This window comes from Labrus mixtus, chromosome 23, assembly GCF_963584025.1.
Source record: "Labrus mixtus chromosome 23, fLabMix1.1, whole genome shotgun sequence".
Taxonomy (NCBI): Eukaryota; Metazoa; Chordata; class Actinopteri; order Labriformes; family Labridae; genus Labrus; species Labrus mixtus.
The window spans coordinates 12317210-12342085 of record NC_083634.1 but is presented as its reverse complement, the minus strand read 5'-3'; the positions used below and the strand labels follow the sequence as shown (position 1 = coordinate 12342085).

General features: G+C 39.2%; 1 protein-coding gene across 27 annotated transcripts in view; it reads right to left on the bottom strand.

The window, feature by feature from the left end:
* Nucleotides 1-24876, bottom strand: part of LOC132958404 (receptor-type tyrosine-protein phosphatase delta-like) — a 353687-nt gene that overhangs the window by 3373 nt on the left and 325438 nt on the right. For 16 of the 27 annotated variants that reach the window (XM_061031189.1, XM_061031188.1, XM_061031190.1 and 13 more), the window contains 15 exons: nucleotides 23897-24106; nucleotides 22626-22786; nucleotides 19769-19881; nucleotides 17748-17789; nucleotides 17094-17191; nucleotides 14718-14841; nucleotides 11766-11941; nucleotides 9423-9542; nucleotides 9179-9333; nucleotides 4034-4319; nucleotides 2624-2802; nucleotides 2220-2346; nucleotides 1844-1969; nucleotides 700-854; nucleotides 382-517 (listed from right to left, as the gene is read on the bottom strand). In XM_061031189.1, the coding sequence (XP_060887172.1) occupies nucleotides 382-517; nucleotides 700-854; nucleotides 1844-1969; nucleotides 2220-2346; nucleotides 2624-2802; nucleotides 4034-4319; nucleotides 9179-9333; nucleotides 9423-9542; nucleotides 11766-11941; nucleotides 14718-14841; nucleotides 17094-17191; nucleotides 17748-17789; nucleotides 19769-19881; nucleotides 22626-22786; nucleotides 23897-24106 (2208 nt within the window). The remainder of the gene's footprint in view (nucleotides 1-381; nucleotides 518-699; nucleotides 855-1843; nucleotides 1970-2219; nucleotides 2347-2623; nucleotides 2803-4033; nucleotides 4320-9178; nucleotides 9334-9422; nucleotides 9543-11765; nucleotides 11942-14717; nucleotides 14842-17093; nucleotides 17192-17747; nucleotides 17790-19768; nucleotides 19882-22625; nucleotides 22787-23896; nucleotides 24107-24876) is intronic. The other 11 variants (XM_061031199.1, XM_061031201.1, XM_061031211.1 and 8 more) reach the window with 1 other exon arrangement.

Below are 24876 nucleotides of genomic sequence, written 5' to 3'. Positions count from 1 at the left end.
GATCTTGTAGTTTATACTTCAACAGGACACCCCTTTTTCTTTAAAGGTACAATCTGAAACACTTTTATTTTCTTTACACAAGTGCATCCAAAATCTGAAGAAAAATACAAGTAGTTGTTAGAAGAGGAAAAAGTTCAGAATTTATCTGAAAAATTGGAAGCAGATAACCTAGATTGTTGTTGATGTCTTTCACAGATACTTGCCTAAGGTGTTCAGTTTTGCCAAAGATGATAATCAAATCATATCTACCCCTTTATTTTTCAATTCAAGTATATAATCCAATTGGTAAAACCATATTAGTCGCATAAATCTGCAATACTGTTTGTGAGTAATTCTTTCTTTGCAAGTATAGTAGAAAAAAAGCATGAAATTACGACTCACCTCTGTCTGCACCATAGCTGGTCTCTGTGTTCGTAACATTTTCACTGTCTGAAAGATGTCTACTACGCCCTCATATCTCATTCGCTCCAAGACAATGCTGAGGGTGATGAAAACTCCAGTTCTACCAACACCCGCGCTGTACAGACAGGGCATAAAGGTTAACGTGATGCGGAGGAAAAAGTTTGTTTGCACTTGAAAACAATGCACAATTGTGCCAATTAAATGTGTTGAATAGAAGTACAGAATATAAAGCTCGAGACATTTTTCTTGTAGTTTTTTGTGTTATGGTTTCATAAGTTATACCTGTTGAGTACTTACCTACAGTGGACCGAGATTGGCCCATCTTGGCCAAACTGCTCCTTTGTTTTATGTACTTGGCCAATGAAATCGATAAAGCCCTCTCCTGATTTTGGCACTCCTTGTTCAGGCCAGTCTGTGAACTGAAACTGCCTCACTGTTCGTGACTGCCCATCCTTAGAACAATGAATCAAAAGAGAGAGAAAATGTATAAAGCCAACTGTTTATACAAAACATCTGCCAGATATATGGAACATCTGCATAAGAGACTAATTAAACAAAACTAGGATGAAAATCTCAAGTATTTCACATTACGCAAACCCCATGGAAATAGATTCTAAGACCATCTCCATCATACTTCTCCTAGTGTTTGTGCGTTCCACAGTGCAAGACAGACTTATTGCAAAAATCTAGCATGGGCGCCAAGTTTAAAGCATCAGAGAACATGTTTTGTCACCCAAGATGCCTGCCATTTTACCTGAGCGTATTAAACATGAACACTAAAGATATTAAATCCTTTGATGTGTTACCCTCGACAGGGTGCTCGGAGAATCGACTTTGAGGGTGTGCATTACTTAAGTGATATTGTATCCCCTTGATAAGAAGAGCAATCCCATTGACGAGACAGTGTAACATGCACTACAAAGGAGGGAGCCTGCGCCATTTATCTGCGTAAGCCTTTGATGGAATTAAAACTCTGGCAGCTCGCTGCTGCCGGCACCACATTTGTTTTTTTACACATTGACATGTGTCATAATTCTTACAAATATACTTATGATTATGTTACACTTAAGGCCATACTTTGGTATAAACAAATACTTGATACAATGCCAACATTTTGAGCTAAAGATGACTGCACTGAATCTAGTCAGTATTCACCATCCAGCAAGTTCAACATAGTCATTGAAATATTCTTGGTAAATTAATATATGCAGATTGCAATTTAAGTTGTATAACATATAAACCAGATGAAAGTTTTTATTTAATTCCTGAACCCCTCATGACCCATTCAATGTCTCAATGACCAATGGTTAGGCAACAATCCAGACAGAAAAACAATATACTAGACTAAACTGTAAAACAATAGTGCTGGATTTAGAAAGCCATTCCCGCAATGTCAAAATTTGAACTTTAAACTTCGTTCTATGAAACAATGTCTGCTTACCCTGGCATCAGTCACTTTGAACTCTCTCAGGATATACTGGGGCATGTTATACTCGGCCATTGGGTCCACCACAAAATACTGGTATCTGGCCGATCTCTCTGCTGGCCAGTACTGATGGCATTTTTCCTGTAGTGAGTAAAAAATAGAATACCACATTGAACCACAACATTCTCTTCATACACTAGACTTCATTGTTTTCATTCCCAGAATTTTTAATACAATTCAAACTTCTTGAGAGCCCATATTTTCACGGCCAAATCTTTGTATGGTATTCCATATAAACTGCTGTGTTATAAGTCTTTTTGTTTTCTGAAGCCAGACTAAGGAGGGGAACATGCCAAAAAAAATTGGGGAAAAGAATCAAGAGTATGCATACCCGGCCCATTTCTCTAAGCTTGGTTAGCATAACAACAATAGTGGAGTTGTGCTCCCAGAGCATTCTCCAGAAGTCCTCTGTGGTCTCTGCCAGTGGTCCCTGTGTGGCAATATAGGCTTTCTGTTGCCTGTGGGAAAGCATTAATCACATGATGGATCAGCCTTCATACAATCAGCATGAACCAAACATTATTACTTTCACTGTGAATATTATAAGATACAGAAAGAACCATATTTTTTATGACTGAAAAAACATGACACTGTATTTGGCCTTTTATGAATTAGCTTCCAGTTAATGTTACATTTGTATTTGAAATGTTCCTATGAAATGCCAAGACATTTTGAAGTCTGAATTTATGCACTGATTTTCAATTGGTTTGAGAGTGTGACTATATAAGCACCTACCTGTACCCATCAATGAAACTGGCATTGATGTAGTCAGAGCCCTCAACTCCTCGAATGGGCTGAAGACACACTCGCGTGGACTCGTATGGCATTATGTTAACAAGGCGGTTCTTGAACTTGTTGCAGGGGAGATTGGCACTGATGAATCGTGATGTATGGGCTTTAGTGTTAGCTAAACGCTGCATGAAAAAAAGAAAAAAAGATCATTTGAGTGTACTGGTCCCAGGGAATGAAAACTGACTTGGATGATCATTTATCACTGTAGTCACAGACTGGGTTGACACTCAAGAGTTGAATCCTATGAACAATTGCATGTCTTTGGTTTCTTTACCACTTGTAGAAAGAAATCCAAAATGATAACTTGCACATATTCTGTTTTGAAATCTACACTATAATGACCCATAGTGCAATGTGGTCATATTTAATGTAACCTTCAAGTATGGAAATGGCATCAAAGTGATTACCATCACAGCTTGCCATTGCATTGGGGAAAAAAATTGCACTTTACAATGAACAGACAGGAAAATGGATTCCCAGGTGAGCCTGGAGTGGACAGAAGTGCACTATAATCTAACCTGTTTATCATCTCTTAGTGGAATCGGCATCCATCACATTGCAAGAAGGAAGGTGCGTGACAAGCAAGGCAAAACCATGCATACAGCAACACCACAGATTGCAAGGGGGTTTCACAAGGTTCAATGAGCCTATCATTGTGAATGCAGACTACAAGTCCCTCTGGCAAATGTTCAGTGGTGGGGAAAACCTTAGTTTGGCGTTTTCATGTAAACTAAGACCCCTGTACCCCAAGGAAGGGGAAACCAGAATGGGGAAATTTATACTATGTTGAGTTTCACAAGCGAGTCAACTAACTGTATAGAGAGGAAACCACAGGCCCCTTGCTGTCTGGTGGGCTTAATGGGAACTGGAAAAGAAGTTGTACAGAGAAAGGCCAATTGGTGACACCAAGGCCTGGATGTGACTTGGAACATGATGTACCAATGGGATATCTGTAAATGACTACCGCATTAGACTAGTTTTTTAACAGCTCTTGGACAGATATTGTCAGTGTTTCACAAACATTTTTCCTTGGAACCCCTGGCTTGTATGTAAGAAAAGCTAAGGCCCCACAGGACCCACACGAAAAAAAAACATACATCAGTGTTAAATGTTTTAATTGATAAAATCCCAAAAGAATAGGCCCAAAATAACTTTGTATAAACTGTCCAGTAAGTGTGTTATCATGATTTTGGTTAACATGCAAATCTTATTTTTACAACCTCAGAACAGACCTAGCATCATACCCCCCCTGAGATCTAGACCCCAGGTTGGAAACCAATGGTCAACGATATTCAGATTAACCTGAACCATGTGAATTCTTCATGTTCTTCTTTGTAAGTAAACCTTTTGTACCTTGAACTCAAGTTCCATGCCGGTGACATTCTCTCCACCTTCTATCTGCGTCAGTTTCTGGATGTAGGCGTATAGGTTTCTGGCCGGCACTTCGGTGGTGCCGCAGTTGACGGCCTCCTGGAGCGCGTCATGTATGAAGACATACTGGTCCTCTGTCTGCACCATGTAGTTGCGCTGGGCACGCATTAGCGTCACATGCCCATAGATGTCCACAGTCTTCTCGTGTTTGATGCGTTCCATCATGGCATCAATCACGATGAAGCAGCCTGTGCGTCCCACTCCAGCACTGTTGTCAACAACAAGATAAAGAAGGAAGAACGTTACTGGGTTATACAGGTGTAACTTTTCAAGAAAAGGGAAGAAACTACAGACAAATCTAAGTGATCAAAAATTATGTACAGTCTAATGGAAGAAGTGCCTTCTTTTGTCAACTTTTTTAGGGGTTTGAAGAACTTGCTTTCTCCTATAGTGATGAGATAAACTCTCTGTGCCAAGTTTGCCACTGTACGATGGACTATTTGGCTTAGAGTGTAATTAAATCTGAAGTGGCACTTTGTGGAGAAGAGGGCTAGGCAGTCCCAGCCATCAGCGGGCTCACTGCTGGCTTTGCAATCTAGTCTCTCACCCTCCAAAACCCCACCTGTGCACTCCAACCCATCAGGACTAATCACTTACGCAACAGCAACATTTAACCTTTATCTCATGGTCCCAAAAAGTGCCTCTACAACAATGTGCACAGTAATGCAGCTACACGGATGCAATAGTGAGAGTATATTTTTTGAGGACTTTGTGAATGTGCTGGGCAACCTCCGATAAGAGCAGCTGACTTCAATTTATGCCATTAAATTAGCATAGTGCACCTAAATGCTATTTGAGTTTTTAAAGAGGCACTGAAAGGCAGGTATCTTCATTAAGATTTACATTGACACATTTTTATGTTAATACAAATAATTTACCACTGGAAAAAGCAACCCAACAGAGAGGGAACATGTTTTACTGTTTCTCTTCAACCTTTTTTCTTGATCATGAGTTTGAGACATGCCAAATGAGGTCTCCTTTTTTGCAGACTGCTGACACTCTAAGAATTGTAACCCTTGCACATCCGATGTTTTAATTGTGCATGCCTCAGCACCTAATGTGCTTTCTGATGACAGTTTATGTACCGTTGGGCAAAATGATGATGTTAAATCTTCTTTGTTAACTCTCCTCCCACCTTACCCTCAAAGCACAGCATTGACAAGACATGTCCTGCACTTGGCACTCCAAAGTAAATAGGTTATTCAATCCATTAAGCTGACATGCCTATGAGGTGAGAGCCATGCTCTCGTGCTCCTGATGGAGCATTTGTTTTTCATTTTCTCAGAGGAACTTGCGGGTGTTGAGAAGGGGAAACTCAAGAGGGAGTAAAGTTAGTCCTCGGGGGCTTAGTCTGGTTAATGTGCCATGCTGCACTGGAACTGTGCTGCAAATGGAATAAAGACACATATGGGAGTCATTGGCTTTAACAAATTATCTCATGATCACTTCCAAAATGGCTGACAACCATTTTCTTTCTTTTACAAAACCCTTCACAGCTCTTGGGTGATAACAGAATTTGCAATAGGAGTCAGAGGCAGCCTGCAAAGAAAAGTGCCTCATGGATATTTGAAGAATTAATCACTTCCAGGTCCAAGAACACCTCAGCCCTTGGGCAAGGGATGCAGTAACTAGCAAGATTTTCCCTTTACCCCAGCTGTTTCCAATCTGAAAACATTTTACAGTGCAAACTTGTATGTGGGAGAGTGATGACCTGCGAGAGAGTAAGTGACAGAATGACAGCGTTGAGCAAGAGAGATGGAAACAGAGGAAGATGAGGAATGGGGGAAGGGGGTAAGGACAGAGGGTAGAGTTGTGTTACGCAAAAATAGATGAAAAGTATTTGTGAAAGCTAGTTTTCCAAAAGGGTAAACAGAAAGAAAATATTTTAACCACAATTTTTCCAAAAGGAAAGGTTTAGAAAACTTGAATTATTGGACGTGAAGCACAAGTTTGTGTGTGAGTCTGGTTGCGTGAGGTGGTGCAGAAAGCCGTCGCTTCATTTGGCAGTTGAAGGGGAGCTGGCAGACTGACTGCACTAATGACCTGACACTGCCTTTTCAGCCAGTCAAGACCAGCTGCTTTGGACTTGGACACACATTTAGTGTCAGATTAATATGCTTTCCAGGAGTTTAGGGAATAAGGGATGGTGGAAGGAGAGTGCCCTATAAAATACAGCTGCAATGAGTCCCAAAAAGATAAAGCATGTGCAGCAGTGAAAGCAATTACACATGTATTGTTACCAAATCTTATGCTGTCAGCTAACCTGTCACTGTTTCCTCACACTGACTTTTGAACACTAGCACATGAACTCAAACTCACCAGGATCCCTGCATTGCTGTTAATAGTCAATAATGACTTAAGCCCTTTTGTATGAGGTTAAAATGACTTGCTAAAACTGGGAAAGTAAATCAAAACAGTCTTTTGTTTCCAACTTTGAGGTACAACATGCTGTTCTTTAAAACAGACTTTGCCCGCTCACTGCACTTTGTAAGTTTCTGACACTTTTTGCACTAACCACAAGACAGTGTTGGCTGCCATTTCTGTCCATTGTGACTTTCCATAACAGATTGAATGTTCCCCTTGCACGCAACTATGATGACAGGGAGGTGGAGTTTTGGAGCAGTGCTCCTGAGTCATCCCTTTCCTGTATGAAAATAACTGCTGTTATTTCACTGTTTGTTAAAACAAGTTACTTTGCTGCTGTATCGCTTGTTGGACATCAGGCTAACTAATGCTCAGTTCGTTAGTTAGTTTGTTAGTTAGTTAGTGAAAATAACTAGAGACAAGAACAAAAAATAGTAATATGTTAAAGTTGTCAATCAAAACTCTTTTAAAAGTGTGGGCTGTTCTATCAAAAGTTTCCCTTCCGCGTCACTGGGAGAGGCCAGTGATCTCCATGACATTCAATCATGTACTTTTGACCTCTTCCATCACCTCACAACGCCTGGGTTCTCTTTAAGCTAGAAGAGCAAAACAGTCCCTGACCTGTGGGTTAGTGAAAACAGCAGGAACCAGGAGGGCAGGAAACGTTCTACGTTTGTGGGAAGCAGATTTCACAAGATGTACTGATGATTTAAAGTTGCCTTTGTTGAAAGAATAAAGAACATTATTTTTGACCATAAATGAAATATGTATGATTAGACTGTTTTGAGTTAGATGTCTCTTTTGCTCTTGAAGAAAACTTCAGGATGCTTTCTTCATGAATTGATTAACAGTAAGAGACTGTCTGACTTAAAAAGACTAATCTGAGACATATCAAACAATATATAGAATCAAACCTTGGCTCTTGCAGCATAATTTGTGGTTATTTAAATAAGCACAATCAAAAGTGCAAAACCCCATTTTTAAATGTGATGGCAGGGTAAAATGTATTTTACATGATGAAGGTTGAAGAAATTGGATACAGAGTAACATGAGATGGTCATCATGTCCTCAAGCTTCAGTCTAGGAAGAAGTGGTTGACCACTAATTTTACTAACATCTGTGCAATCAAAATGCTGTCTCGCATTCATCACATGACTTATTGTGGAGTTTAAGCAACACGTGAGACACAGGAGTAGTTAGGGGAATTCTGAAATATGTTTTGTCAGTTATTTTATGAGACAATTGTTTTTCAGTGGAAAAATCCCAGTCTTTGTGGATAAACTGATCTTCTTGTTCTACCTAACAATCTCTGTTCTATAGTGTCTAATGTCAGTTTAGGTAGATTATCATGTGTCATATTAGTAATTTATAGCACAGGGAAACAGTTTGTAGTTAGCATTCCAGCTTTTACACTCATATTTTAAAACATAATTCAAAACTCTTGGTTGTTAATTTCATGTTGTCATAGGAGCTTCGGCGCATAGAAAGGTGGTAAGCTGCTACGTTTGCTGCACCAACTAATTAATACAAAGCCCAAGATACAGTGCCATGCTTGTAATTATGTGCAACAAATGTTTCTTTCCTTTAAGCCTTCATTTAAGGCCGTATTGCATACACATAAACAAAATTCTACAGCACTGAATGTCTTTATCTAGTACCTTTATGCTCAACCACAAATGGCTCCGAACATTATTATGTTTAGTATGCAAATGTAGAAGATGTCGCTGTTTAAAATGATGGTCAAACATGTAGTGAAAAGGATGCTTTTCAAGGGATTTGGAGCTTGGAAATGGCTCCATCTGATAGGAAGCCAGAGGATTTAAAAAAAACACCCATCTGCACAGTGACATTAATTCCTGCTTTCTGCTACATTGTAAAAATAAAAAGTCTGGATTTTCAATTTGAAGCCATTCGGCAACTATCTCTAATTAACTTCTGCATGTGGTAATTCTAATTCTTCAGTAATCCCTCATCTCTTTTTTTTGTCACTTTCTGACACAACTTTGTATCTATTACATTCACTATCGCTGTTGCTTCATGTCTCTCTGGCTTCTTTTCCCCCTCTTTTTCTCCCTTCAGTCACTTGCGCTCTCTGTGCTGAGCCTCTGATGACTTCCTGAGTTGAGAGGAGCCAGAAGTCTGTGTTATTATATCCTCGTGCCTCTCTGTAGGGATTCTGGCCGCTTTATGTAGCTCTGGGAAGTGAAGTTGGCGTGAAAGTGAAAGTTATTTGTTTCAGATGCAATAACCCGGGGGATAAGCTGAGGACTTTGTGGGCTGCTGATGTGCGACATGTTAGCCGTGGAGCAGGGAACACGACAGGTCTGCGAGAGTCTGTGTGTCAGTGTGTGGGAGGAGATGTTTAAGTTTGCTGAGGGCAATGACACTTGTACTCTTTGTGCTATCATGTCGAAAACACCTTCTCATTTATAGTGCCTTCTGTGAAAGCAAGCAGGCAGATTTGTTTGGGTTTACAGTTAACTCCCTGAAAAATAGTCCACTTGAGACAATATTTTTCCTTCTGGTTCACATTTTAAAAAACAACACTATGTCCATACACAATAACCCTAATATAACCATCTTAATAACCCTGAATGTATTGCATCTTGTCATATGTATTCATATATTCATGACAGCAAATGGAGAGAACAAAATCAATTTCATGCTTCAGGATGTTTTCGTGAAACCATGTTGTTTTCTTACCTGCAGTGTACCACCATGGGCCCTGCATCTGGAGGATTGCAAGCTTTCACCCGTCTCAGGAAGGCCAGGAACGGGGTGGGGTGCTCTGGTACCCCGTGGTCCGGCCAGGCCGTGAACTGGAACTGCCGCACCTCTCTCTTCTCGCTGGAGCCATTCTGAATATGGAGGAGGAGAGAGGTAAGTGACTAACATGACACACATTAAATACTGTTGCGGGGTCGAGGATAATCCACATTTTCCTTACTTTAAAAAGTGCAAATGTCCTGACACAGTATGTAGCCAGCTCTACTGTGTCTAGCAGTGTCACTTGAATGAGGCCATATGTCTCTGTCCCTCTTGTTGGCCAGTATTGGTCACATTTCACCTGAAATGGAGAGAAATATGACATTAGACATGGTCAAGATATTATTATGTGAACACTTTCTCTCAGGATAGAGCAGAACACCCTTGATGCAGACTGTATACAAATCTAGCTTGAGTCACTTAATGGTAAAATATATGTCCACATTCCTCCACTTCTGCTGACTAGAGTTGATTTCTTAATCAGGGAAATGGCCTGATATATTTGTATAGTGCACACAGGGCTGCTTGACTCTATAATTACAAAGGTAACCACAGTTTCAAAACATATTACTGCCTCAGCTTTATTGCTATTTGAGCGTACAGCTTTGTTTCACGGCTAACGGACAATAAAACACTGATCCCTGATAGCATTACTGCTTAGCAGAGAAAGGGAAGCATTATTGGTGTTGGGGCGGAAATTACTGTTCCTATTCAATTGTTTTTCTTCAGATTGGCCATTAGACTTGATGCAGTTCAAGACAAAATCGAAATGTCATCATGTTCAACAAATAATGTTTCTCTATGCTCTGTGACTGTTAAAAAGCTCAACCGTTACGCAGTAGAAATGTAATTTCAAATACCTACAATCTTTACTTTGCTTTGATTTAATTTCCAAAGCAGCTGCTCTAGCATTGACACCAGGAGCATAGAGCGAGTGCGACACAGGGGGAATGAAATGATTCATAACAGCATTTACTTGCAAAGACTTAAGCTTTATACATGCAAAACAGAAAAAGACAGCTTGAGAGCTTCCAAGAGAATGATACGACTGATTAATATGAAAGACAGGAGCGGTTGGCAGCAACAAAAGCACATTATGTTCTACAAATGTCAAACAACTTAATAGTATGACACGATCAGCAGAGGGGATGTCTCAAAGGAAGCCTTAACATCGGAGCCAAGTATTTAAGATCAAAAAAGCATCTCTGATGTCAAACAGACACCTGACAGTGTGTTCCAATTTAAATTGATGAATCATGCATTTTACTGTGCCTACAATGATGAGAAACAGCCAGAGGAGTTTATTTGCTTTGCAGATTGCACAGATAATGTGAATGATGAATAATGAAAATTGCTCTATGGATCAAGTCAGGACCTAGGTTAACACCACACCAGCCTCTTACAAAAGGTATACAAGTGTAAAGGTCATATGTTTCGGGGGTCTCTTAAAGGGATACTTCACCCGTTGAAACATGAATCTGTATTGACATTGGGTCATATATGTAGTAGAAATGTGAAATACATTTTGAAGTTGGTGCCTTCTTGGCCGAGAAAAGGCAGAAAGTGTATTTTTGGCTCATGTGGATGAAAGACACCAAGTCCCAGAATGCACAGCACCGCAGGCCACTCCCACTAAAGTCCTCTAGTTCAGAATCAGAAATACTTTATTAATCCCAGAGGGAAATTCGATCATTAAAGTTTCTCCAAAATATACAATATAGCAGTAGAAATAAAGTAATAAAAACATTTACAGACATATTTACTTCAACACATGAGGCCAATTTCCTCAAATGAGTTGTAGTTTCACCCTGCTAACCGCAACAGCTTCCAGTGACGCAAAAATCGTCATTTTGCATCACTGGAAGCTCCTTTTCAGACTTAGAAATACAAAGATTTCCCATCTCAGGGGAAAATGAGGGCGGGATACACGACCATTCAAAAATACTGCCAGGTTTCTAATGATAAAAAGCTTAAATCAAATGGGTGAAGTATCCCTTTAAGCTTTCATGTGCTCAGTCAAACACTGCAGGATGTGCCAGAGAGAAAGAGAAAAGTGCCTTTTGTCCATGTCAACCTTAAGAGAGAAGTAACTGCATGCAGCTTTAGTCTCTAGTCTTTGATCACTGATTGTAATCCAGTGCTTTCAGCAGTGGAGGGCTAATGAAGGGAGCGATGCTCGTAATCAGTCAGGGCTTAACAACAACAGAAAGTGTTTTAAAGACATAATCGAGTATATCAGTAGGTAACAGAATGCAACCGGGCTTCTCCTGAAGAATGAAAATGGAGTCACAGAGGGAGAGCCAGAGTACAACAATCTGTTCAAATTAACAAGGTCATGAAAAACGAGCGATAAGAAGGACAGAGAAGTCAAACTGATCGTGATCATGTGAAGAGTTTGCAGAATCTCTGCTTTTATGATGTAAGCTTATACATCCCCAAACTTTCTTGTTATTTAATTCGGGTACACCTCAAGAAAGGGAGCACTACACAAAAATTGAGCTGTCTCTTTATTTCTGCCTCTTACCCTGGATCTCTCCTCCAGTTTGGTCATCATGACGATGATAGCGCTCCTCTGCTCCCAGATCATCCTCCAGAATTCACCAAATGTTTCTGGCAGGGATCCTTGAGTGGCAATGTAGGCATTTTGCTTTCTGTAGCCGTCAATGTAGTTGGCGTTGATGTAGTCACTTCCAGGAATACCTTAAATAGAGAAGAGAGCCGAGTTAGTGTACAGTTTGGAGACTCGAAAAAGGATTTCTTAAATAAAACAGATCTTATTTTGTTTGACAGGATGTTGATAAGACTATAAATGTCACAAAACAGAGGCTTTGCTTTCTACGCTGGTCTAAGTCCTGATTTCCCTACAGTTATTTGAGACACTGTCAGATTGTCCCCCACATAAAGAGACTATCTTCTGTGTTTATTGCAAGTATTAAATAGAAAAATGGCATAAAAACAGTTATATTTGCAGCCAGTGTTACAGTCCATCAGGATTTGTATTTTCTATCAACAACACATTTAAATCCAGTTTGTATGCCCCTCTTCCATATCTGCAACTGACTTACAGATAAAGCTTGGTCTGTAAAAGTCCATCACCTCACACAGAGAAAAACAAATCCACAAAAAACTAGCAAAACAATTCCCCCCTCTTCTCTTCACCCTCCTTGCTTATATTAAATGAAAGGCACAGCAGCCTTTTCCAATCCGGGCAAAAGAGACAGAGCTGACAGCTAGTCAATGCTCTAGGACTGGCAGTTTAGGGGCTTCGTGCACACATGGTCCACCAAGATAAGTCTCATCTGCATGGACGCCACGTATCAGAGAATCCCCTCACTCCAACTGCTTGCTCTCCCCCTCTCTCCCCCAGACTCCCTTTTACTCCCAGGTAACTTATTCACCAGCAAAAAAAGAAGGAAGGAAATGGAATATGAACACATTCAATAACCCACCCACATTCTTTATTATTTTTCTTAAACATCCCCCGCCTCCACTTTTGCTGTTGAAGTTGTCCACAAAGCCAAGTGGCTGTATGTTTCGTGATGGACAAGGGATAAATATAATTAAGCCCAGTGCTTATTGAAATTGAAAAGCAGAAGCAATAAAAAAAGGAGACATTACTGTGCTTTAATGAGAATGAAGCAAGTTGTTTAATGCACATTGGCAAATGGATTTTGCATTTATGCTTTCTGTCAGTCAGGATTTGTATAAATTCTTCCGTTTTCTCTGTCAATATGCTGATTGAGGAATAAACATTGCTGCTGTGTTGTTCAGCACTCAGCACAGCTCATAGAATAGAGAGGAATCTCAAAGGCATTACAGAAAACAAATTATGGTACAGCATTGTAATGATAAGAATTATAAATTTTAGCAGTAGCAGTGGTTTAGTCCCATTAAATTATGGTATATCTGAGAAGATGCAAGAACACTTTTTTTCTCAGATTTCTTCTTGTTGTGACTACAGAACAGTCAAAAATGTGTTGAATTTGATTATACTATCTTCATGAATTACCTCTTGGTGGAATAGCAAGCAGATGTATTAAATATAGCATTTTTGATTGAATAAGAACAGGCTTGAGACATCTCAGACTGAAGATAGAAAAATTACACATTGAGTGAACTCTTGCACAACTTTAATGTTTAAATGTGTTACGGAGTTTGGAAGGAACAGGGAAATGGTCAGTGTCCAGCTAGAAGAAGTTTTAGGATTGACTTTGGATACTAGTTTAATCCTGCTAAGAACTTGTTTTGTCTGTTAAGTTTAAAAGAGCTGCCTGCAGTCGTGACTATTAAAGTCCACTCATTTGCTCAAGCATCATTTGGCCTGTATTCCAAAGATTCTGCTGATCCATCCCCACATCAATAATTTCTGGAGTACTCTCTCTGAATTCTGATGTCAAATCCCAAATCCCTTTTTAGTCAAAGAACTCAATCAAAGTAAACAATAGACGCAAAGCTTGCCAAAAAAGCTTTGTTTAAGCTTTAAACGGAAAAGAGGAAGTCCCTCATGTCCCCCTGGCTGAGATCTACTTGCTCGCTGTATTACAAAGGCTCCAGTTTGGTTCTGCAGATGTTTTTATACGTCTGCCTAATGGAGTTCCATCAACACTCAAGCTGTGTTCTGTTTCTGAGAGACTGCAAAAAGCCCTCTCCAAGTCTTTCTGTGTTTTGTCACATTAGCCTTTTACTACTTTGTTTACTTTCCTCCCCCCTCCATGGGAGCAGCTCAATGGATGTAGTTAATTAATAGCAGTCTGTCCGTGTGCATTTGTGTTTAATCCAGTAAACTGGTGACGGCGCCAGCACTTAACTAGCCAGTTCAAAATAGCCTTTTATTCTCTAGAAGCTGTATTGTACTGTGAATACAACTTTATGTGCCAAAGACTTCAACGGTACTGGTTCAAGTCAGGCTTGCAACCAGCTTGAGGCTTAAAGTGTATATACATATATATATATATATATATATATACCACCATCTATCTGCAAAGACAGTCATGTTCAAAAGACAGCAACCACATCTTAAATGAGTCCTGAAAATATAAGTTTATTGGTGACACCTTGTTGATTGTGTTGATGATTGTGTCACACTGGAAAATGTAATCTTCGATTTAGTGTAGAGATTAAATTATGTTAAAACATTACTTTGGCTTCATAACTTAAATTGTTAATATAGAATATCATAAATTAAGAGAAAAAGATACTGGTCAACTTATTGCACTGTAGGTTGTTGTCACCAATGGTTACTTGATTTAAATGCTTTCTCTACAATTTCAGGGAGCATTTCCTTCTTTGAAACTCCTTCTCTGTATTTGCAAGAAACTGAGACATGGAGGGAAATAAGTATTCTGATATGCTTGTGTCGGAGTGAATTGTTAAAGTTGAATGTGGAGCTCCTGAGGTCTGAAACATAAACATTTGCACTTTCTGTCTGTAGAATCGATAAATGTACTGGGAGGGAAGATGTAGGTGGGCGGCATACCATCAATAGCAGAGAGCAGGACTCTGGAATGGTCGTAGGCAATCACGTTGGCATATCTGTTCTTTGGTTTGTTGACCTCCAGGTTCGAGTGCTCCCATGTGAACTGCTGACCAGGGTCGATGGACTGTGAAGTAGAAAAAAAACTTGTTAAAAAGAGAAAAATAAATGTTTTTCACTGTACTTTATAATTGTTATTTTAGCTCAAATCGATTGCCAGTTTCTCATGAGGTGTTCATGCAAGATCAGTATTAAAAGTAAATAGAATGAAGCCTTTCATCACAGGGAAATTATAAAGGAAATCTTATCTTTGGTGTTTTGTTAATGATTTACTCTTAACTCATTTCAATTGTTTGTTTGAAATACTTGTTTGAAAATCAGATAAAAAAGTAGAAGCTTGATTGAATAAAGTCCTGTGTTCCCACTTTACACTTTTGTCCTCCTATTCATGCAGCACTAACAGTACCTCTTACTAAAAATTAACTTTTACATAACTTTAATAGATAGTCTTGATTGAGTCACTTTCAGACATCTACACGTGTACAGTACACAATAATGACTAAGAAACTCTGTAAAAATGGAAAATACTAATTCATCTCCAGCCCTACAGCTTGGGAGAGTGTAATATGCACAAATATAATTTACTCTCGAGGTCAAATGTTTCAGACTCACGGTCCTAGAAAACACACACAAACATTCCTAGCACTGCCAGTTAAATGCATACCTCTCTCATGAAGACTACAATAACAAGTAGCTCTTAATGAAATAGCTAATTGATGAGTTGTACAAACTGGTGTTTAATAGGTTACATTTGACATATATAAATCTATCTCAGTTGGTATCTACTTTCTGCACACTGCACTCCTCCACAGGCTCATAAGGTAGTGACCATGAAATATCTCATGTTCTTGATAATTAATGCTGAAGGTTAGTTTTTCTGATTTCAAATATTTTTTCGAGGCGGATTTGGATCATAAAATTGTCTAACCCAGAATTGAATTCTTCATGGTAAAACGTGTTCAGACCTGAAAACATCTCACAGATAATAGAAAAACCAAAGTGACATTTTTGAAAATGTAAATATTTAAATGTAAAACGGAGCACTTTTTTTTTTACAACTATGTGACCTAGGTGCTGTCTTTGGTTTGAAATAACCTCTCTATATAAATTATTAGATTTAGAAGAAGACACAAGTCTGAATTGGTCCCAAAGGAGAAGCCTGCATTCCATCAGCTTTCCTCATTTAATTTTTTGGACTTTACGGCATATTCTAGAATACCACACTTGAGACTACTTGAGACAGAATTTGCGATCCAGGCCCTGTTCCAGCTTTGTAAAGCAGAGATTAATAATGATCCCTCATCAGCCATAAATGAACAATAAAATATAATATCACAAAGGGAAAATACAAAGACATGAAAGATGGAGCATATTGTGATTGTGTTTTTAATGAGTACAGCATACCTTTATGACTTAATCTCCAGTGGAAGTAGCAGAAACTTAATGCGATAGGAAACTCTACGACACATAACAACACTGACCTTGCTTATAATCTATCTGCATATTGTCACACTTTTATGACTCCTTCACGGTAATTTATGGGAGTATCACAGCTAATGAATTCACTTTATAATTCCTTTTTAAACTAGTTTAATGATGTAAAACATAATAATATGACAATTGAAGGACATACGTTTAAAGGTATTTAAATCATATGAAGTCAATGTGAATACAATCATTTCAGGACTCAGTGCTTTATCTGTAGAATCACCCTCAGCCACATTATGCTGCTGACAAATCACTACCTAAGCCTGATATTTTGTCAAAATATGTTGAAACACTGGCCTGCAACATTGCTCATAATAAAAATCTTTATTTCATTGTGCTCGCAAAATTGCTTTCCACTGCTCTGGAATGAGCACTATGAAATTGGAATTCAATGTACTTAAGCTGCAATAATGATTGGGCAGCTTGGCAGCCACCCATATAGTGACCTCATAGATTTTGGAGTCGTTGCAGGACTCACAGAGAGAAATGGGCAGGGAAATGGTGACCGTTGCCATCTCACACAGTGCCCCTGAAAGGAAAAGACCTCTTGCTCGCACAGCTTTCAGGCTCAATGAGTGTGCTGCAAACATGACATCCTCAACACCAATGTGAACATTTACATTATCTCACTAGAGATAGGAAAATAGGAAAATATCAAAAATTCAACACTGAGTTTTTCCCTGCACAGTTGATAATGGCAGTAAATAAATAACAGTTACATGATTACCTGATACTTTGTCCTACATTGTTGTCTTGATACAAACCCAATTGATGCTGTATAGGACATATCAAACACACAAAAGTGGAATAAACTACATTTGAGACGATTACCTCATATTCTTGTGAAAACTTTAGGTTGTCATTGGCTTTTAGGCGCTCCTGATGATCTGCCAGGTCCATAATTGGAATTGGAGGGTGGTTGGCCATACCTGTCAATCAGACAGGCTGAAGGTCAGTCACCTGTCTTATAAGAGGGCATCACCCAAGCACAAGCCAACAGTAAATCATTAGAGAAGCAGAATGTGTGTTTAACAGGGGGAAATGGAGAAGTGGATCTTGTTATAGGCTAGTTTGTTCACTCAAAGCAGCAGCCATGCTCATAGAGAGAATATGGATACAGAAGCCAATGAGAAGTCATCAGGCACACTGGGCCTCTCCCTATTGAGAGAGAAGAACATTATTTGCTCAGAAAGCTGCCGTGGATAGTAAGCGTGACAGTAAGACACAGACACAAAAAACATCCCAGAAAACAAACAATCAAAATAACATCCAAAATGTTTGGCCAGATGTTGATGTTTGCTTTGAGTGATGACATGTTTTCAGGCTGTCATTTCAAACTCCGCCTCCTGCGATGACATAGCATAAACACCCGATGGATTAGATGAAGATGGAAATACAGGACTAAGCAGAAAAGAAGGGAATTAAAGCTAAAAAAAAACAACCCCAAAACAAATCATGTCAAATGCATAATCGAGACCAACTAACTTGACAAATGGAGGTTACTGGGGTGACTGGACGCACCTGAACCTGTGGAGGAAACGGCGGTGTAATTAAGTACATTGCAGATGCTATAGCAATGTAATGACTATTTTCTTCACAAACAGAAGGTAGAAATTAGAATTTGGTAGACTACAAAGAGGTAGTTGGGTGATTATGTGTATCATAAATGGGACATTCATTAGTAACTTAAAATGTATCATGCTAGAAGCATTGGCTATGCCAGCATGCTTATTTCTTGTAAATAAAAAGTGCGGGGGAATAAACACCGAGCAGCACAAAAGAAAAGTCGAGCAACCATTGGATATTATTTGACATTCATGTGAACTTGAGTATGCTGACATGGTTATACACTTCATTATACTTGCATTGTATGCAGTATGACGTTTCAGGCTTCAGTTCACTTGACTTTGAAAAAGTAGAGTTGAAATAGCTAAATATAAGTGATCAGTTTTTGTCGCAGTCGAGCCTTTGTCCAAAATATTTGCATCGAAGAATTCAGGTACCGTTTTTAGACACAAGCTTGGTGACAGTCTCACTCCCTCCACCACTGAGGTGATGTTTCATTTTGGTTGCTGGCACAAGTGGGCATTAGCTAATGGAAGCTGCGCTTCGTTTTCCCACCCACTCTCCTGTCTCTCTGAAAGATGGTAAGGGATGTTTCTATTGCAGCCCGCTACTCAAAATCCATTTCCATCACTAGGGGACAATGAAAGTACCATTTCCAACACGCCGTCACTCAAACATCAAGCATCCTTAAGATGAAAATGTCCATTGAGGGGTAAAGAGGTGAGAGAACGGGTTGAATGAGAGGAGAGAGAGGTGGTCTAATGTAGAAGTACTTCAGGGCTTGAGAGAGAGTGGTCACGTGGTGAGGAAAAAATGTTTGGTCCTATTTGACCAGTGAGGGAGCCAAGATACCAGCTCTCAGAAAGGCTGTTGGGAGGAGGCAGAAATGATGGCTTGAGAGACGAGTAAGATAGTGGGAGGATGGTTGAGATCACTCTGAGCCAAAAGGAAAAATACCCCTCTGCCAGGATGAAACAGCCAGTAATGGTCCCAACATCATCGAAGAGCTTTCATAAATATGCATAATCTTTTTTCAAAAAAATAAGCCTGTAGGGATAATTCATCCTCCTTTCATATGATCTGATCTGAAATATATGGCTTTGATATTACAACATTATTGGCAGTCTGTGAACACCTGTCCCAAAGCATCTGGTGCCAGAGCAACTCAAACAGCAGTTTAGTGTGTCTCTCTCAGTCAAGACGGGGGCAAAGTCGCATACCTCCTTTCCAGGTGAGAAATGGACTGTGACTCCCATTGTTCATAGATAAGAAATGACGACACAACCAAGCCAGGGCATGACCACTGACCGCGGCTTAACTCTGAACCAAAGGTCAGAGCGCATATACCCTTTTGTTTACAGCTTGTCTCTAAATGTGTGTTGCCATCCATTGGCGAGCATACAGAACGGAGCACTGTGCCGTGACACATTTTCTATTTACTCTTGCCTTCCACCATGCTCCTTCCTGTGAGTCCTGGCAGCAGGATAGCATTCAAGCAGGTCGGCTCTATTCTGAGCAAGCATGACAGGTCTTGATGACCTCGATAACGCAGGTGCAGAGGAAGACGACAGCTGCCATGAAACTGTCAAGCTTGCATTTCTGCCTCTTCATTTTCCACTAAGAAGTGTCTCCGGGGAGGAAACTGTCAGATTTGACCCTCTGTGCCTGCTCTAAGCACCTGTCCACCATCTACCTGCAAACCGTTCTCTTGTTCTATGCTAATCTCACTGCAAAAATGGCATGTCATTTGTAAGGACGTCATGGTATTAGCAATGGAAGCGTATGAACACACAATGGATGATAGATAGCTAATTATGATTATTCTTTTTATATTCTAAACAAGCATCTGGAGCGTTGGCGTTCCTCTTCACAGTGCACATTCAGTTGTAAATTCACAGTGGATGACATGAACATCACTAACTTTTATGTGGACTACGTACCAGGTGTTTGGAAGTTGAGACGTCGAAGCTCAACGGGGTCAGTTGGATGATGCAGGGGCATTTCTTTGCTGTTGGGGAGACTGCCTTTCCTAGCTTCAGATTCTGCTCTTTTTCTGCAGAATAGATAGGACGTTGTATTTATTCAAAATCATTTTTTTTTAACAGTTTTTCATTACTCTACAACCTCAAAGCCCTCCTTGTGCTCTCATAAATACAGCAGGCTAATATGTAATTAAGGAGGTGACAAGACAGCATTCTTCCAATACATAATGCTACAGGGCTGGACTAAAATAACACCATCACTTCACAGTATGATACAATCCAGTACAATAGCCTTTGTCATTAAATACTAGCTTTAGTGAAGCCTAATGTTCACTTTTCAAAGTTGGTGTCAGGCTGTCACTTCAACTGCAATAGTAAGAGGGTGGGATTTACATTGCTTTATTTTGTCCCCTGGTTCTGTACTGCATTTAAAGAACAATTTGTAAGGTATCATTTACTACAGCACTATTGCTGTGGATTGTATAATGTTGCGGGACTTCTTGTTATTAAATCCACTCTATTGTAATTCTTAGTGTTTTGATAATTGTGTTGTAACTTTTTAGATTCATATTTGAAGCGAGTCCTTTAAAAAAGAACCCCACTAAAATCATCGTTCAGTTTCATATGGGGATGCATTTTTATTCAAACAAATTTCTTACAAACTAGTCATTGAGATGGATAACATACCATAATTTATAGGCAGTTACCAGTAGTAGAAATATACCTAAGATAGCATTGTGAATATATATTCATAATACATTTAAAGTTTGTTAGTAGTAGAAAAGGTCCAAACAATCTTGCTTTTCTTATTGCATGTAACATCTTTTGCATACTTTACGTAATTGTCATTAAGCAACTAGAATGATTTCACAATTGACATGAGCTCCAGTGGGCCACAAACTTGTTTATGTTTAGATATAAAAGGAACAGACTCGGGAGCAAAAGGGTTTAAAGGGGATTAGTTTTCCTCTACTTCTTTCTCACTCTTACCTGTCTGGTTTGCTGCTCCATTGGTCAGCAAGAAAAGAGATATTGATACAACATTAGGTGGTAAGACCTTTACCCTTATAAAAATGGAGAATTCCAGAAATCTTCCTGCACATAAGTAAACGACTAACTACATATGAGACAAACGATACTAATCATATCTTGCTTGTGTTGACTTTTTCTTGATTAGTGATTCTATACTCAAGAGATTATGTCTAATTATGCAGCCCTGGGACTCTTTATTTCAAATACTACAGTTTCCCAGGTGCATCAGAGATTTGTACTTTGTAGCTCTTCTTTTTCAAGCTGTTGCACTCGATTGCTTCTTTTTCAAGCATAAAAGCATAACTTGACTCCTAATTTCTGTGTCTATCTTTTCCTGCAAACAGCCTTCCATTATTAAAATAAAAAAATGTTCATATTAGAGATGTATGCATGGGCTATTACAAATGCAAAGATGTGAGATCTTAATTTTGAATGAATGTGCAATTAATTATTATGTACTGTTACCTTTTTGAGCAAGTTTGAAAAAAACCCCAATATGTGGCTCTTGAAGCATACATGACTTGACATTTTTCTATGTGTAGGTGATTTGATTTGATTTATGTTCTCTCTGATGAAGCTGCACATTGATATCCCCATGTCCTTTTACAGAGCTCAACAGAACACAGTTGTTGCCCTTTGTTTTTCACAAAAGGAGCACTCGGTCACATAAAAATTGATGTTGACAAGAGAAGTATCTCCTGGTTATGCACTGAATTTTCCTTAACGAAGCAGTGACATGAATGGAATCAAAGAAGAATAATGTGTTTGAGAGAGCCAGGATAAAGTCCTACATTATACCTTTGATTTCAGTGTTTTTTTTTAACTGTTACCAATAATAGCTTTCTCTTTACTTAAAAATCCTCTCTAAAAAATACTTAAGGACTACAGGGACATTCTGGATATTTGATTGAATAAACTTGGCAGGCAGTGTGCCTTTATGTAAAAGGAAGTAGGATATCGAAGGACAGAAAAGTCAGTTCAGGGATGCAAACATATAAGATATGTGCATGTGTTTGACATGGCTAAGCAAAAGGACAACATAAGGTCAGAGTCAGGGTAGAGCTTTTCTCTCTTGTGGAATAGGTAGTGGTACAATTGAAAGGGTTGGGGTTGATGGGACTCTGGCCCAGACCCCAGGGCCTCTCTAAAGCTGAACATACATGCAGTGACATGTAGCAGATAGTCAAAGCTCCCCCCTCCTACGCTTGACTGATGAGCGCTGACAACTCGAGGTCTCACTGCCACTAGGGGTTTTCAGACCAAAAGACTGTTCTGATTCAGTGTTAGGGTGCACTACTGCAAGTGTTTGCTCGTTTGACATGTGTTTGTTAGTGTGTGTTTGTGTGTGCAGGGGGAGATGGATGTGTCTGATTAACTATCAGTCAATGCATTTGTCTTTGTGAAGGATGGTGGGCGTCTTCATTTGACTGTGGTTTTGGTTGCTTGTTTGCTTGGATTTACTCGTCTGAGATTAAGAGCGTGTGTACTGAGAGTCTGAGATCAGTGTGCCTCGCTTTAAGTTAAACTCTTGCATTTAGTGTCTGCATTTAGATTTGTTAATTAAAGATTTTTGTGTTGTAGAGTCATGGTGTCATGATTGTTAAATATTGTCCAACGTAAATGTTCAGTTTTTATACATGAATGTTAAATACACACATATTGCATTTAAACACATTCTTTGCACTTTAATATTGAATGTATGGTCATTGCTGAAATAGTTCAATTTCTTTGCTTTATTTTATCTTTTAGAATTTATTAGCATATTATACTTTAATTTCCTCACCTTTTGTATAGAAGAATAGCAATGACAATGCATATGATGAAGACGACTGCAAGCACAGGGCCCACCACCCAGATTAGGCCTTCCTCTTCGTCAATGATTGGCTGGGGGTCGATGTCGGCTGACACAACTGGGTCTGAGTAGGGGCTTGTGGCATACAAGATCTGAGCCAGGGAAAATAGAGTAATTGATTATAGTATTTACTCAAATCTGCATACAACATTATGCCTTTTCTTATTAAACTAGATTAGATTCTTCTATACCTCTTTCTTTGACCTTTCAAGTGTTATCTGTTTATCTTTTTTTTGGAAGATATTTTCTTTCTTATGTTTCACTTTTTTCCATGTCAAGTAACAACTACAACCTGAACCTGAATGCTTAAGGATTCTGTAAATGCAGACTAATCCTAGCAGCTCAAGACATTCACAACACTATACTGCAATACTTCAATTAATGTAGGCCCTACCAAAGAGCATATCTTAAAATTCTCTGACAGCGACGGCATGACCAACAATCCAAATTGAAAGCCAATTCAAAGTTTTGCCGTGCAATTTCTGCAAAGCTGCAGTTCAGCCAATCAAAATGATCTTCAATATCTCTTCTATACAGGAGCCTTGATTGAACTATTTCACATTCTAAGTGGAGATAAAAAAGAAGGTCTTATGGGAGGAAAATATATGCTTCAGTGGGCAAATTAGAGATTTCCCTCCGTCCGTCATTATCGTTTTTTTTGCTCTACCTGAACTCGGGGTTAGCGGAGAGAGTGCGAGGCAGCACTATAGACCCTGCAGCTCATCAAATCCATCATCACGCCTGCAGCTGCCTAATCATGCCGCTTTCTAGTCTGCCGTCCAGACAGACATATGCACACATACACATGAGCTGCAGCGGGGGAGATAAGGTGGACCGCACGTACAACGCAATTAAAGAGGAGCTGCGTTATCGAGGTTTTCGTGCGATCAGCGAAGGTCTTAAGGGGTTTCTCTCCCTAAAGCAGCAAGGGTCAACTTCTCGGGGCCAGCTGCAGCTTTAAGTTTTCAAGTCAAAGCCTAGAAAGGGCTCTGAGAAAACATCTCGCCAGAACTAAACCACGACCCTCCACAATGCAGTTGATTTAAGCATCTCTGTCTATTGACATGTACTCTTTATAGCACAAAGAACATGAGATCAGTGGTGCGGGATAACCCAAAGGCAACAACCTTCATGTATTAATCTAAACATGAATAATATACAAATAAAAATTAGATAACATGCACACGGCATATCAGACTTACATTTTCAGACATCTCCAGAACCGCAAGCACAAAGAAAATGTACTCTTGGCCATTTTGCAGTTGCTTGTTTTCAAAGTCCCCGTAGATCTTGCCGTCTCCCAGGGTGAACTCTTTGGGCAAGTCTTTGTAGTAAGCAGCGATATAGGCTTTGGGTTCTGCCTGCCTCAGGAAGCGAAGGCCTCTGCTTGTTCGGTTTATCTCCTTAAGCAGCTACAGTGAGGAGAAAGAAGCAGACAGTTGATAACACACAGGGACACACATGAATACACACATACACAAACCAAATCTGTCTATCTCAATTCCTTTTTGATTGCTGAGCTGAAAATGCTGATTGCAAGAAGCAGAACATTTCAGAAAGATCAATTACTTATTTCATTTGTTGTTGTTTTTTAATGAAAGCTCGTGAAATAAGAAGATTGTGTGCATTTTGAGCAGACAAAACATTTGAGGATTATCCAACAGTGCCCAACAGTAAAACAGAGACTGAGTTAATTTACATCTTGGAGCTCAATTATTATTTCTGTTGATACAATCAAACATTATTACTTGAGATGACCAGATGGAAACTGAAGTGGATTCTGGGGAGAATATTTGATAGATTGGGTTGTTTTTCACATAATTTGTTCATAAATATGAACGCAATGTATGAAAAGTTAGGATATATTAAGTTTTATGCCTACTAATGAATTTATATTTACTAAGACTACATCTTAAAAAGATAATATTGATGGGGATTTCTCAAAAGATGAACACTATATTTTTCCGTAGGTTAAGGAATGGAATTATATCAAACAGATCTTATCCAGCTAGCCCTGCTAAATTGTATTACAGTAAAAAAAAAACAAAAAAAAAACATGTTTGACCTCAAAACCATAAATGATAATATTGCTAATAGACTCTAATGTGACCTTCATACAAACATGTACCATCTGACCTTAAACTTCCAGTGCAAAGCGCTGATTGTAATTATGGTAATCAAG